We start from the raw sequence: 14,631 nt of genomic DNA, 5'->3' as shown, positions 1-14,631 counted from the left end.
GAATGGCAGGTGGTAACGGGGTGGGGGTGGGTTCCCTGTAGAAGTGGCTCGCCAATTTTAGAGAGTAGCAGAGACATGGGGACAGAACAGAAACTATGTCTGAAGACCCCTTCAAAGGCTTTTAACCCTACAAGTTGCAGAGCATCAGCAGGGACACGGTCAGGCCTTCAGCACAGCAGCCTGGTCCTTTTGGCAGATGTGACACAGCAACGGCAAGGGTGTGTGAGCGGCTGTCTGACTGGTTCCAGGTCATCTGTGGCAAACGGTGTGCTGCCGTATGGAGGCTTGCTTGTCCCAGTTGGCTCTGCTACCAAACAGACTCACAAGAACTGGAAGGGGTGAACTTTCTAGCCAGAAAACTACAGGGCACCTCTATGGGCATAGTCCGGAACCAACAGCACCTCTGCAGCCAGAACCCTCTGCAGAGGAAGTATCCCAACTGCTGTCTTCAACGCCTACCCTGGTAAGGGATCCTTCCCTACAGATCTTCATTTGCCTAAAGGACAGAACTGAGTGGGGAACGTAAGTTACAGAGGTACCCATCCATGTCCCTGCTTATCGAGAGGAGTTGGAACTGGAGCGGCTCCTATGGCGGCGGCGGCCGGGAGACCGAGACCTCCTGCGCACAGGGGACCTGCGCCTCGGGGAGCGGGACCTGCAGGAAGAGAGACCATGTCAGCCAATAGCACAATCCCACAGCTATTTGATCAACTGGTCATTTCTAGATAGTCCCGTTTTTGTTTACAACCCTATAAATTGTTGCTTCTGCTATGTCTGGCCCCAAAGCTCCTCTCCTAAGCCCTCCTGTAACCTTTTTTCTTTCTTTCTTTCTTTCTATCTATCTATCTATCTATCTACCTACCTACCTACCTACCTACCTACCTACTTTGGTTTGAAGACAGGGTTTGTCCAGGCTGGCCTCAAACTCACAGCAATCCACCCGCCTCTGCCTCTCAAGTGCTGGGATTAAAAGTGTGTGCCACCCTGCCTGGCCCTTCCCTCACGAGCAAGTGCAGAGGGTCTCCTGGGACGCATGCCAGCTCAGACTCTAGAGGTGGTTCCTTCACAGGGCCTCATCTGCCTATCAGTAACATATTTTGACTGCCCTTTCTCTGAACAGTTCCCAAGTGGAGCATGCTGGCCTACTGTCTACATTCAACCCCAAAGTCACCATCGCCATTCATGTTTACAAACCATACAAAGAACCAAGATGGGTTAAGGACAATTCCAAATCACCGCACCTTCTCCTCATCCGTGGGGGTGACCTGCGCCACATGGGAGGCGGCGGGAGCATTCTCCTGGGTGGGCTGAATCGCCGAGGGGGTGGCCGAGGCCAGGGTGCCAACACAGCAGTGGCAGTGATCTCTTGGCCATCAATTTGCCCTGTAGGAAAAAAAACCAAAACCATAAAATCTCTAATATTAAAAACTTAGAAGCTGGGGGTGGTGGCGCACACCTTTAACCTGGACTACAGAGGGAGTTTCAGGATAGCCAGAGCTATTACACAGAGAAACCCTGTCTCAAGAAACAAACCAAATAAAAAACCCTTAGGGCCAGGCGTGGTGGCACACGACTTTAATCCCAGCACTCTGGATGCAAAGGCAGGTGGCCTGGTCTACAAAGCAAGTCCAGACCAACCAAGGCCATACAGAGAAACCTTGTCTCCAAAAATCAACCAACCAACCAAAAACTCCTTAACATACTCGCACCTGTGCTAGTGTGATGGCACATGCCCGAAATCCCAGCATTCAGGAGGTGGAGGCAGGTGGAGCACCCTTAATTAGCCTAGGCAACATAATGATATAATGCCTTAAAATGAAACCAGCCAGGTATGGTGGCCCACACCTTTAACCCCAGCATTGATTGAGAAGCAGAGACAGAACAGATGGATCCCTAAGAATTTGTAGCCAGCCTGGTCTACATAGCAAGGTCCAGGCCAGTCCAGCTAGGGGTACATAAAGAGACCCTCTCTCAAAAACAAAACAAGGCTAGGCATGGTGGCTCACATCTTTAATTCCAGCACTCAGGAGGCAGAGGCAGGCAGCTCTGTCAGTTTGAGGTCAGCCTGGTCTACAAAGTGAGTCTAGGACAGCCAAGGCTATACAGAGAAACCGTGTCTCTGAAGAAGAAAAAAGAAAAAAAGTAAAAACAAAACCCCAACTAAAACTGTTAAGATATTTATAAAGCCTAACAGACTTCTGAGGACTCTGAGGTTCCCCTCAACAGATGGGCCAGACCATACTGTGCAGTGCCAGTTCTCCGTCCCAGCTGCGGAATACCCTAGCACTAGACACAAATTCTGCATTCCCTAAAACGCTGATTCAAAGACAAAATGGGAATTGGCCACCAAAAACTATTCCTAAGTGCTTGTGCTTCAAAAACCATGATGTTGTAAATATTAAAACAGTCTTGAGAGAGATTCATTGTGTGAAGTCAGTATATGTATCACCAGCAAAAGCAATCCTAAAAACACTAGAATGTTAGCAAATAGAAAAGGACACTTAGAAACGACCACAGAGAATATTCCTGTGTTGAAGCCAAATACATTCTTTGTAAGGAAAGCTACATCTGATGCACAGATTTTTAACAGACTGAAAATTTCTTAAAATGCTAATATATTCATATTTGCTGGATTTTTCTTCTCAAGAATAGCGAATGCTTTATAAAACATGTTTTTGGTAAACACGCCCCCACTGAATAAGAACTAGAATTTACAAAGGGCTCCAGTCAGACACAGAAGCACCTGGGTAGGAATCCACTTCAAGGGCCCCACAAGCCATCAGATCTGAGGCGACAGGCTGACCTCCATCCATGTGCTTGAGCGCCTTCTCCGCTTCGTCTGGATTCTCAAATTCCACATACGCGTAGCCTTTGGACAGGTGAGGGTGCATCCTCTCTACAGGCATGTCAATCATCTTAATTTTCCCGTAAGTAGAAAATATTTCCATGATATGATCCTAGAGAAAGAAGGTCACATCCCTGTTTGCCCATCTATTACTTAATGGTCAAAGGGCACTCACACGTGCTGAGTAGATCTTCAGTGCTGTGAGAGCATGCTGCCCCTGACAGTGTAGGCCACTGGGGCCTAAGTCTCCTGGACATAAATGTCACAATTAAGCAGGGCTCCCATCAAGTCACGGACTACATTCTAGGGTCACCTGCTGCTGCCAGACACCAGCTTGTCCGGCCACATACCCCAACCTCCGTGGATGTGGTTCTTACCTTGGTCACATTCCTGGTGAGCCTCCCAATGTGCACTTTGGTGGGTTTAGGTGAAGGGCTCCGCCTTTTCCTCTCCTTTTCATCTCTTTTAGGTGGCTTGGATCTGAAAAAGCAAAAATTGCCCAGAAAATTTCAATTTCTCAAAATTTCAATACACTCAAAGGGGTGCAGTTCAGGCCAAGTTCCCAGCTTTGGGCCCCAGTACCAAAAAAAAAAAAAAAAAAACAGCTGAGTGGGTGTGGTGGTATATGCTTAACATCACAGCACCCAGGAGGCCTAGGCAGGAGGAATTCTAGAAGTTTAAGCCAGCCTGCACTGCCTAGTGAGACTGCCTCAGCAAGTGTGGTTTGCCCTTAGCTTCAACAGCTTCTAGAAGGTTTCTTACCAATTCTCTTTTTTAAATCAAGGTTATCCTACCATCTTCTTTTTTTAAAATATATTTTATTGATTTATTCATAATATATCTCAATTGTTATCCCATCCCTTGGATCCTCCCATTCCTCCCTCCCATTTTCCCCTTACTCCCCTCCCCTCTAATTCTCTTATATTATCTAAAAAAACAAAACAAAACAAAACAACAACAACAAAAAAAAACCCCAAAAACCAAAAACACCCCCACTATCCTTAGCCAGGTGATGGTGGCACATGCCTGTAATCCCAGCACTCAAGGAGGCAGAGGCAGGTGGATTGGTGTGAGTTAGAGGCCAGCCTGGTCTACAAAGTGAGTCCAAAACAGCGAAGGCTAAACAGAGAAACTCTGTCTCAAAAAACAAACAAACAAATTAAAGGACATTATCCCTGATTCAGAAACCAAACTAAGACCCCTTCAAATATATGTGCGTGTTTTACATTTATTCTGTGTGGGTATGAACCAGGGCAGCATATGTGGAGTTAGAAGATGACTTCTGGGAATTGCCCTCAGCTTCAACCATCAGTATTCCAAGGATGGGCACTCTGGTTGATAGGCTGGCAGCGAGCACTCCTACTGACTAGGATGCCCTCCCCACCCTCTAACTCCTTTGATCACTCATCCTCTTTTATTTGTCTTTTTGAGAAAGGTTCACATGCAGCCCAGCATGGCCTCAAACTGCTAACCAATTACAAACACTGAGTGCTGGGATTTTAGGCATGCACCACACTTCATTTTGATATACTTTTTAAAAACCCCACATTTATGTATTTGTGCGCTACAGTTCTTATGTGGAGGTCAGAGGACAACCCGTGGGAGTCATCACATGCCACCATGTGGGTCCTGGGATTGAACTCAGGCTGTCATAGCTTTACGTGCTGAGCCATCTTGTCCGGCCCTGGTCTACTTTTTTTATAATAACTACAGCAAGGAGCAGGCTAGGCATTCTGGACTCACTTGGAGCGAGAACGCCGCCTGTTGTCGTGCCTGCGCCGAGATGGGCTGGGGGAGCCCGAGGAGCTGCTGGAACTCGAGCTTCGAGACGTGCTGGAGCTGCCTGAGCGGCTGGACGCAGAGGACGAGCTGGAGCCACTGCTTGAGCCTGTGCTGGTGCTGGAGCCCGAGCTGGAGGTTGAGCTGGACCGAGACCTGAGGACAAGGTGGGGATGTCACAGAGTCAATGAGCAAGAGGGTCACATTTCTACACAGAAGACTGAACAGTAGAGGACTGGTTTTTGAAGCCTCATTACTTTCATCAGTGTGGTGACAGGAAAGACAAGCTGTTGTCACCTATACAGAACCCTTAACTTGTTTTTGATTTTCAAGACAGGATTTCTCTGTGTAGCCTTGGCTGTCCTGGACTTGCTTTGTAGACCAGGCTGGACTTGAACTCACAGAGATCCCCCTGCCTCTGCCTCTCAGAGTGATGGGACTACAGGCGTGCACCACCATACCTGGCTAACTTTTTACCAATGGGGAAAAAGCAGGAGTCTAGCAAAAGTCAGACCACCCACCTAGCCTGTAACAGAGCTGCAGACAGACTCAGACAAGCTTCCAACTACCAAAATGAGCGTTTGGGGCTGAGGAAATGCTTGGCAGGTAAGAGCACTTCCAGAGGACCCAGGCTTGGTGTCCAGCCCCCACATGGCAGCTCACAATTACTGTGATTCCAGTTTCAGGGGACCTAATGCCCCTTTCTGTTGGAGCTAGGAACACATGGGCGGAGGCGGGCACTCCAGACTTAAGCTACCAGGTGTCAATTCAGAATGAGTACATTCTCAATACCGAGTGAGAAACAATTCATACACCTCTCCAACATCACATTTCTTAGAATCACATTATTAGTTCATACCCATAAACAACACACACTATACAGCAAGCCCATACATCATATATAATGAGATGAAACTCGAAACCAGAATGCCATAACTTAGGGTCTTAAGAAAAGGCAGACTTCCCTTGGCCAACTAGCTAAGTCAACTGGCAAAGCTCAGGCACCAGTGAAACCCGTCTCAAGAGAGAAGGTGGGCAATTGCTTGGGAAGGACACCTGGTGCACAGGACTGTCCTCCAGCCACACCACTATCCTTCTCAGCTGGGCTGTCTCTCTTGGAAGGAAGGGGCAGGTTCAAGAGATCTCAAGCATGCAATTCTGCCCTAACTGCACGTTGCCTCAGGTCTCAGGCAAGGCTTGAAGCAGGGGATTGTGGAGGGACCCCATCCATCTACACAAGCACAGGGAAGCTATCCCCACTCCTGCCAGCACCTCACCCACTGCACTGTAAATAGGCCTAATAACTCTCACTGGTTTCCTAGAGTGAGCTCTGGTGGACACAGGAGGGGCAGATTTTCTTTGTGTTTCTCCAAGGGAAGGAATTTAACACCCAAGACTGATCTCCATAACACACATCACCCTCCCGCCCCAAGACAGAAAAGGTGTCCTCAGTGGGCTTCACAGTGAGGGAAGATGCGGTCGCAGCAGTGGTCCCTCTGCCCCACCTGGTGCTGCTGCTTCCACTTGAAGCACTGCGTCTCTTCCGAGTCTTATCCCTGCCACGATCCTTCTCACTGGACTCTTTAGTGGCCCCTTTATCTTTAGAGCGATCCTTGGACTTCTCGTCAGAGCGGTCCTTGCGTTTGGTAGGAGAAGGAGCCCTGCATGATGAGGAAGCATATTGAGGTTGCAAGCTCTCCCGACCAAACCCTGAGACAGCACAACCCAGCAGTGGGGTCCACAAGGATTACTACGCTCCCCACTGATCACAGAGCAAAATGATCTGTGAATTAGGACACTCACTGTAGAACACAAAAAATCTCCCCTCTTTGAGGGTCCCTAAACAGCAAGCACCCCCAAAATAGCACTAGAAAAATCTTACAGAGGATTACCTAGTGCTGGACTTTTTATTATTTTCTTTGACTCCTAGCAAGCTCTTCTTTTTCACTCCTGATAAATCCATTCTCCCCTTCTGAGGTGTTCAAAGCAGCAATGTCGGCCTCACTTATCTGAACTCTCACTTCTAACTTGAGTCTGAGAAACGATCCCTAATCGATTGCAATTTACGCCAAAGAGCAGCCTAGTAACAAGATAAAAGGGTTTAAATAGAGTAAACGAATTGTCAAACATCAAATCTATTTTACAACAAAAAGTTGAGCACACAAGAAGGGAGCAAAGGAGCACAGCAACCAGCAAGTGTCCACACAGCCTGCACACTCAGGGGACATCCTTCATTTCTTCATGGAGGCTTTTCCTACCCCCACAGGAGGCCACGTTAGTTTGTCTTTTTGTTTTGTTTTTTTCGCAGATTTTATCTACTTATATATAAATGTTCTATCTGCATATATGCCTGCACGCCAGAAGAAGGCATCAGATTCTAGTATAGATGGTTGTGAGCCACCATGCGTTTGCTGGGAACTGAACTCAGGATCTGAGAAAGTGTTCTTACCTGATGAGCCATCTCTCCAGCCCCCCTCCCTTTAATTAGAAAAAGCAATATAAAATGTTACATGTCTTAGGTACAGGAGTATTAAGGGTCACTGTTTTCCCTAATGAGATGGAGTGGTAACTGTACCTGTCATTGTTCTTTCAGAGCCTGAACCACACTGGAGCTCATTACTAAGTTTGATGATGAACCACTTGTTAGATGGCTTTCAAAACACTGAACACCAAAATGGCTTCATAGGAGAAAAAAATCAATTTGTAGATAGGCTGACAGGCTCTTACTGCCATAATTTTCTTTGGGGATACACTAAGTGATAACCAGATATCATTTTGAGAGTGACAAGCACCAAAACATTACTCAACACAAATGGACAAACCATCAAAGCACATTAAATGAGCCCTAAGCTGGGCAGTGGTAGCACATGCCTTTAATCCCAGCACTCGGGAGGCAGAGGCAGGTGGATCACTATGAACTTGAGGCTAGCCTGGTCTACAAAGTGAATCCAGGACAGCCAAGGCCACACAGAGAAACCCTGTCTCAAAAAACAACAAAACAAAAAGGGGTGTGTGTGGGGGGGGGGGGGGGGCTAAAGCCAGGTGTGGTGCACAGCTTTCACCCCAGCCCTCAGGAGGCAGAGGGAAGTGGACACAGAGGTAGTTCCAGGGCAGCCAAAGCCATACAAAGAAACCCTGTCTTGGGGGATGAGAAGGCAAGTAAGGCTGTTAGGTAAATTATAAAGCAAAGAGAGGACAAATGTGATTTGTTGGATCGAGTCAGAAGTAAGGTAGGCACAGCTGTTTAAATTTTTTCTGCACTTTGAAGCTTTTGAAAAAGGTGAGCTCTTATAGGCTGTTAGGGTTTAACAATATGCTAAATAACAGTAACAATAACTCAAATAGAAACCGCTAATTTTTCCTGTGCCCTAGTCTCAGGGAGCAAAACACAAGCAAAGGCCCAGGAAACATCTTAACTCTTCTTTCTCCCCTTCCTTAACTGTAATTGAGAAAGAACACACCACTGGAATTCTGATTTGAGACAGGGCACATCTAAACCATGCTGAATAGCTGTTCCAGCCCCAGAGACAAGCCCCCATCTTCTGTTAAATGAAGGTGGCAACTGATGACCTATACAGATCCTTTCCACGGTTATAAAATCTTTTCAAGCTTTTGTGCCCTTAAACATAGGCACTAGGGAACACTAGTACCTCATGGGCTGGAGTAAGCAGGCAGGCCTCACTATTGTCATCTTAGTCACAGCACTCACTCCTCATAATTTTGTTTGTTTTTGAGGCAGGATCTCTCTTATTATACAGCCCAGCTGTCCTAGAGCAGAGTCCTGGCCTCTGCCTGAGTGCAGGGATTAAAGGCTCATTTTATTTTTATTTTTTTGTTAAAGATTTATTTATTTATTATTGTGTATACAGTGCTCTGTACACCTGCAGGCCAGAAGAGGGCATCACATCTCATTACAGATGGTTGTGAGCCACCATGTGGTTGCTTGGAATTGAACCCAGGACCTCTGGAAGAGCAGCCAGTGCTCTTGACTGCTGGACCATATCTCTCCAGCCCCCAAAGGCTCATTTTATTAAAGACAGGTCTCTAGCCCAGGCTGGCCTCAAATGTCCTGTTAGGGAGGATGAGTCTCCTGTTCTCCTGCCTCTGCATCTGGGCTTATAGGCTTTATGCATGGGCTGGAGATGGAAACCAGGGCTTCATGCACTACAGGCAAAAGCACACAACCAACTGAGCTATTGCTAGAGCCTCATCTTTCCTGATAGTTCCCCAAGGCCTTAGGCTAAATCAATCTATAAATCTGACAAGGCACCTAGCTAAATGCTCAATGATAAATGATACCAAAGGGTTGTTTCTTCCCATCAGGAAACTATACAGACACTCACTGCTACCTCATTCACGACTTCTGAATGCTCAATAAAGTCCAGAACAGGCCACTTCACTTTCAGGGGAGGTCACTTAGAGCAGCACTGTCCAGTAAGAGCATGAGCCATTAATTCAAATTTCTTTGCAGCTACAACACAAAAATCAGCGAAGCCTTTCCCCCCCTTTTTGTAGTGCTGGGGAATGAAACTGACAGCCTGGCCCGACCAGGCAGTGGTGATACATGTCTGTAATCCTAGCACTCTGGAGGCAGAGGCTGTCCGAGAGTTAAAGGCCAGCCTGGTTTTCACAGCTAATTCCAGGACACTCAAGGCTACAGAGAAACCATGGACCTGGTGCACTCAACAAGGACTCTACCACTAACATATACTGACAGTCCAAAATTAAGGGTTTTTTTGTTTTGTTTTGGTTTTCCTTGAGACAGGGTCTCACTATACAGTCCTGGCTTGACCAGGCTGGCCTCAAACCTAGTACCCAAGGGCTGAGATTAACAGCAGTGGGTCCCAAAGTTAGTTTTTAATAAGATAACTGGGCCGGGCATGGTGGCGCACGCCTATAATCCCAGCACACAGGAGGCAGAGGCAGGTGGATCTCTGTGAGTTCGAGGCCAGCCTGGTCTACAAAATGAGTCTAGGTTACACTAAGAAACCCTATCTGAGGGTGGGGGAGGAGGAATAACTGCCCCCCTAACATATAACCAATATAAAATAATTACTAAAAATTTCGGTGAGTTTTCTGTACTAAGTCATTTCAATTTGGCTGTGGTTTGGTTATCCAAGCGATCCACAGCTACCAGTGGCAGAGGAGAGATTACCGCCCCCTCCCGCGCGCACCCCAACCCAACCCGTCCAGAATGTACTTCACGAAAACAAGCAGAACCTGTTATTTCTAAGCAGTCTACACATTTCAAACCACAGAGCAAGCGAACACTTGGCTGGGTGTGGTCGAGTGCTAGAAAGCAAAGGTGAGGTTCTCTGTTCACCCAAGTTCAGGTAACAACAGCTCAGGGCCACGGTCACCTCTCCCCATCCTCCGGAAAGGTGTGCGTCCAACAGCCAGAGAGGGAGGAGAAAACAATCAGTTAAATCTCGAGCAGAGGGCGGTGCAGCAACCTTCAAAGCGCTCTCCACATTTAAAAAAAAAAAAAAAAAAAAGGCACGTTTGAGACACACAGCCTACGGAATAAGCCAGGGTACAGGAAAGGAAGCCTCCGCCACGTCCCCCTCCGAGCTTGCTAACCGTCCTCAGCGCACGCCGGGCCGGATCGCCAAGGCCCAGAGCTGAGAACCGCACACGGGAGCTCGGCCAACACTCGCGGAGAGAGATCTACAAAGGAAGCCAGCCTTTCAGGGCGGCTCTCAACCTGCTGGGGGCTCCGCGCCGGACACGCGCACCGACCTCCCCCTCCCGCCCTCCCCACTCACTACTCAGGGGGGGCCCGGCGCGGCGAGCCTGTCTCCAGCCCGGACAAGGAAACGGCTGCTGCTGGAGTCCCGCAGGCTAAACGGGGGTCGCCGCCGAGCGAGCCAACGACGCGGGGTCGCCCTTCCGTCCGCCTCGACCACTTCCGGGCCGCGGCCTCGACGCCTCCCACTCCGCCCGCCCGCCCTGACCCGCTCGCTTTTCTCTTCGGGCTCCGCGCCCAGCAGGCGGCGGGCCTCCGCCACGCAGCCGGGCTGCGGGCCGCCAGCGGAGCGGCGACGCGCCCCGCCGAGCCGGCCAGGAGGTCCCCGAAGGTCGGATGCGGCCGGATTCCGTCCCCAACTTACATCTTCCCGAGGCCGCCACCGCCGCCGTCGCCGCCGCCTCCTCCCGCTCTCCTCAGACCCCGGCGCCGGCGCGGCTCTGTCGTCAGACTTAAGAAGCGGGAAGGCGCTGCGGTCGTCGCGCGGCGATGACGTCAACCTCTCAACGAATGCGCGCGAGCGGTGGGGAATTAAAGGACAGCACCTGTTGGTGGGAGAAGGGCCGCAGCGTTTAGTTTTTTTGGTTTTATTCTGTTTTTTTTTTTTCCTCCCCCCCACCCAGAGTGGAGGCTCATGAAAGCTTGCGGGGACTCGCTTTGCGCGTCAGAGGATGCGCCCTTTGGCACCTCGCATCTGTGAGGATGGAGCTGCTCCTACTGCCTCTGTTGCCCCTAGGGTCACAGCAAAGCCGCGTTATTCTACTGGGACAGGCTGGTTCAGATAGTGAGTTCGTGCTGTCAAAACCCTCTGGTAGCGTAGATCGCGTAAACGCGGTCTCTGCGCTTGGTGGGATTCAGCCGACTAGGTGCGGAGGCCAGTGAGGCCAGAACGAAAAGGAAGGAGTTTGAGGAAATGTTGAAGACAAGGTGACGAAGGGGAGGCTTCTCCAAGGTGACGTTTCTGAAAAGGATGGTTGAGGCAGAGGGATAAGCAAAGGCTTTCATGCCAGCCTGGAGGAGAAACGGGACGCCATTCTGGGCGAGGGTAACTGTCAGGACCTTCAGTGCAAAGACACAGAGGTCCTGATCTTTGCCCAAGGCTGCAGAGTAGCGCCCGCCATGATGTCCCCGCCTCCCAGCTCTGCAGTCACCCCGCAGTTATTTCAACAGGTTTGAGGCAGGCAGGAAGAAAAGAGGAGCAGATCTTAGGTGAGCTTTAGGAGGAAGCAACGAAGGTGACTTAGATTTGGATTACACATTGCAGTGAAAGACAGGAAACAAGGCAGCGTGCAGCTTGGTGACCTCGGAGTAAGGAGCTAGGGTCCTAGGAGCTGGACACAGGACAGCCAGGAAGAGGAGCCTGATTTTGGAGTTGGCTCCCCTGAGGCACGAGTTCATTTTTGGGGATGGAGTTGGCAGATCGAGACAGCCTGGTGTGGTACCTCTGTTAAGATTATTTGACATGTGGGATATTTAGTATAAGCTGGTTTTCCTGCATTGCTGTGGTCTGACCTGAGTGGTATGTGGATGTATTAGCTGACCTCTAGAGGAACAGAACTGATAGAATGAAAATAAATTTATTATGTTGACTTATGTGATTCAGTGTGGGTCATTCATATTAAGAACCAATAGCTTTCTTTCCTTTTTTTTTTGTTCATTGTTTGTTTGTTTTTGGTTTGGTTTGGTTTTTCGAGACAGAGTTTCTCTGTGTAGCCTTGGCTGTCCTGGTTGTAGACCAGGCTGGCCTCGAACTCACAGCGATCTGCCTCTGCCTTCTGAGTGCTGGGATTAAAGGTGTGCACCACCACACCTGGCTTGTTTTGTTTTTTTCAAGACAGGATTTCTCTGTGTCACCCTGGCTATCCTGAAACTCACTCTGTAGACCATGCTGGCCTCGAACTCAGAGTGATCCGCTTGCCTCTGTCTGCCCAGAGTGCTCGGATTAAAGGCCTGTGCCACTATAATCTAGGCTGAAAGGGTGGAGGGTTCCTGGTGTTCACCACAAGTTGGGAGAATAAAGAAGGTGAGTTCTGATGTCAGTGAAAGATGACAACAAAAAGGTAGCTGAGCTTGCCAGGGAGAAACAATCAGCGCAAGCTTTGGACCTCCTGGGGAGCCACAGGGAAGCTCCGCTTACATTTTAGGGTGATCTTCCCACTTAACAATCCTTTACAGGTGTGCCCAGAGCCCACCTCTTTGTTAATCCTAAATTCAGTCGAATTGACAACCAAGATTAACCAATCCAGGGGCTTCAGGCTGTTCTTACAGAGAAAGGGCCCTTGAGGCTTTACAATGGGGTGGCGATGGTCAGCAGGCAGCACATACAGGTGTCTGAAATTTCATGGAGTCTGTGACTTGAGAGGCTTTTGGCTGGGCGTGGTGGCGCACGCCTTTAATCCCAGCACTTGAGAGGCAAATGCAGGTGGATCGATGTGAGTTTGAGGCCAGTCTGGTCTACAATGCTAATCCAGGACAGCCAAGGCAGAGAAACCCTGTCTTGAAAAAGGGGTGGGGTGGGGGGTGGTGGTGGTGGCGGCTATTGAAGGCCTCCGACCCAGAGCTTTGTGTTCAGAGCAACACTGACACGCTAGAAACCTAGTCACCCAGAACTAGTTGGGCTACCAGCCTCTCCCATGCTGTTCCCCTAATGTTTAAAGTAAGTTAATTTGGCATGCATGTAAGCTTTAACACATTTTATATTAAATCTAAAAGCATGATTTACTCAGATGCTTCGATAAAATTTGTTTCTAAATATTATGGACTTTTATAATCAAGAGTACTATCAGCTGTTGAACGCTGAAGGCTGAGCATCCTGGTTTTTGCTGTTTTGGACCCCTTCCTTTTTTTTTTTTTTTTTTTTTTAAGATTTATCTGTTATGCTCTCTTACCCCTAACCCTTCCTCTCTTCTTCTCACTTTTCCGGTCTGTCTCTCTCCGGGATACCCCTCCCCCTTTTCCTCCCCCCCCCCCACCTCCCATGCTCATTTAATAAATTCCTCTACAACATTAAAAAAAAAAATTTATCTGTTATGTGCTCTGCCTGCATGTACACTTGCACGCCAGAAGAGGGCATCAGATCTCATTATAGATGGTTGTGAGCTGCCCTGTGGTTGCTGGTAATTGAACTCAGGACCTCTGGAAGAGCAGTTGGTGCTCTTAACCTCTGAGTCATCTCTCCAGCCCTTTCTTCCTTCCTTCCTTCCTTCCTTCCTTCCTTCCCGTTCAACCATTGCTTATCCTGGCCTGTTGCTAACTCCTGAGGCCAAAGTGGCTAAGGGCCACTGAACTGGATTTCCAGAGGCCCAGGGCATCCTTGGCCCAGACTTTCTGGCAGAAACGTGAATAGCTGGCCGAAGTTGAGGGGTGATGTGAGCCCTGGCTGGTATTCTGAGTTCCTTTTCTTCCCTTCTCAAGGTTCAAAGCCAGCGTAGTCTAAGAGTGAGTTCTAGGACAGCCAGGGCTGTTACACAGAGAAACCTTGTCTCAAAAAACAAACAAAATCAAAACCAAAAACACCTAGGAATCATCCTGTCTCTGCTTTCCATTTGGTGGGGTTGCAGCTATCTGTCATCAGACCTGGCAGCCCTTTTTGTTTAAACCTAGAAAAACAGTGAGGGCCTGCCTATGGTCTTGCTCACATTGGGGCTTCCCTACTCTCTTATGTCCTAAGCAACAAGATCTGCACGCAGTGACAGAGTATTTCAGCCAAGCCACTTTGTTGGGCATATAGGACGAAAGGAAGAAACACAGTGGCTGTCCCACATGACTTGCTCTTGGACCCATAGGAGCTGGGTCAGGTCCTGGGAGCAGAAGAAACAGCCTTGTCTCCTGGGTCCCCCAGAAGAACTAGGCAGCAAGGCAGAGCAGCCACCTGAAGACATCTGAGCCATACTGGTCTGGAAGGAATGGACGTGGAAAGACAGGATAGACTTCTGTTGCAGAAGTCCATGGCTCCCTCTTTGCTATTCCGCAGAACTGCATAGCTCAAAAAAAAAAAAAACCAATGGAGATCAAAGGAGAGAGAAACATGTTTTTTGTTTAGATCACAAGTGGGGGATGAGAAAAAGACTTGTGAGAGAGCAAGTGATGTTAACCCCTTAGAAGTCGAACCACCATGTGGGGATGACTGGTTGTTAACCATGCTTGAACAGATGCTGAGAGGAGGTATAAATGTGAGCCATCAACCAGAGGCGGGCCTTTGGAGACTTGGGATAGTTTTGGCTGCGAATCACTCCACTTTGAGAAGCTTCTAGAGAAAACT

General features: G+C 48.8%; 1 protein-coding gene across 2 annotated transcripts; it reads right to left on the bottom strand.

Annotated features, from left to right (window-relative positions):
- Positions 1–67: 67 nt before the first annotated feature.
- Rnps1 (RNA binding protein with serine rich domain 1) lies at positions 68–10,779 on the bottom strand. 2 transcript variants are annotated; one of them, XM_051167609.1, is made up of 8 exons: positions 10,735–10,779; positions 6,517–6,704; positions 6,130–6,285; positions 4,589–4,780; positions 3,223–3,325; positions 2,804–2,957; positions 1,242–1,383; positions 68–655 (listed from the first exon to the last, which is right to left on the bottom strand). In XM_051167609.1, exons 2-8 carry the CDS (start codon positions 6,585–6,587, stop codon positions 556–558), a joined length of 918 nt encoding a protein of 305 aa, XP_051023566.1. In that variant the 5' UTR covers positions 6,588–6,704; positions 10,735–10,779; the 3' UTR covers positions 68–555. The 2 variants fall into 2 exon arrangements, with proteins under 2 accessions (XP_051023566.1, XP_051023567.1); XM_051167610.1 differs by lacking the exon at positions 10,735–10,779 and adding an exon at positions 10,390–10,408.
- Between the last annotated feature and the right edge of the window lie 3,852 nt (positions 10,780–14,631).

Source organism: Acomys russatus, chromosome 25 (assembly GCF_903995435.1).
Source record: "Acomys russatus chromosome 25, mAcoRus1.1, whole genome shotgun sequence".
NCBI lineage: Eukaryota > Metazoa > Chordata > Mammalia > Rodentia > Muridae > Acomys > Acomys russatus.
The sequence above is the reverse complement of the archived record's forward strand: the minus strand, read 5'-3'. Positions and strand labels throughout refer to the sequence as shown.

Coding starts and splice junctions, on each gene's coding strand:
- Rnps1 (XM_051167609.1), bottom strand. CDS start 6,587: ATGGATTTATCAGGAGTGAAAAAGAAGAGCTTGCTAGGAGTCAAAGAA. Junction 4,781..6,129: donor AGTGGAAGCAGCAGCACCAG/GTGGGGCAGAGG, acceptor CCTTGTCCTCAG/GTCTCGGTCCAGCTCAACCT. Junction 656..1,241: donor CCCCCACGGATGAGGAGAAG/GTGCGGTGATTT, acceptor CTCTTCCTGCAG/GTCCCGCTCCCCGAGGCGCA.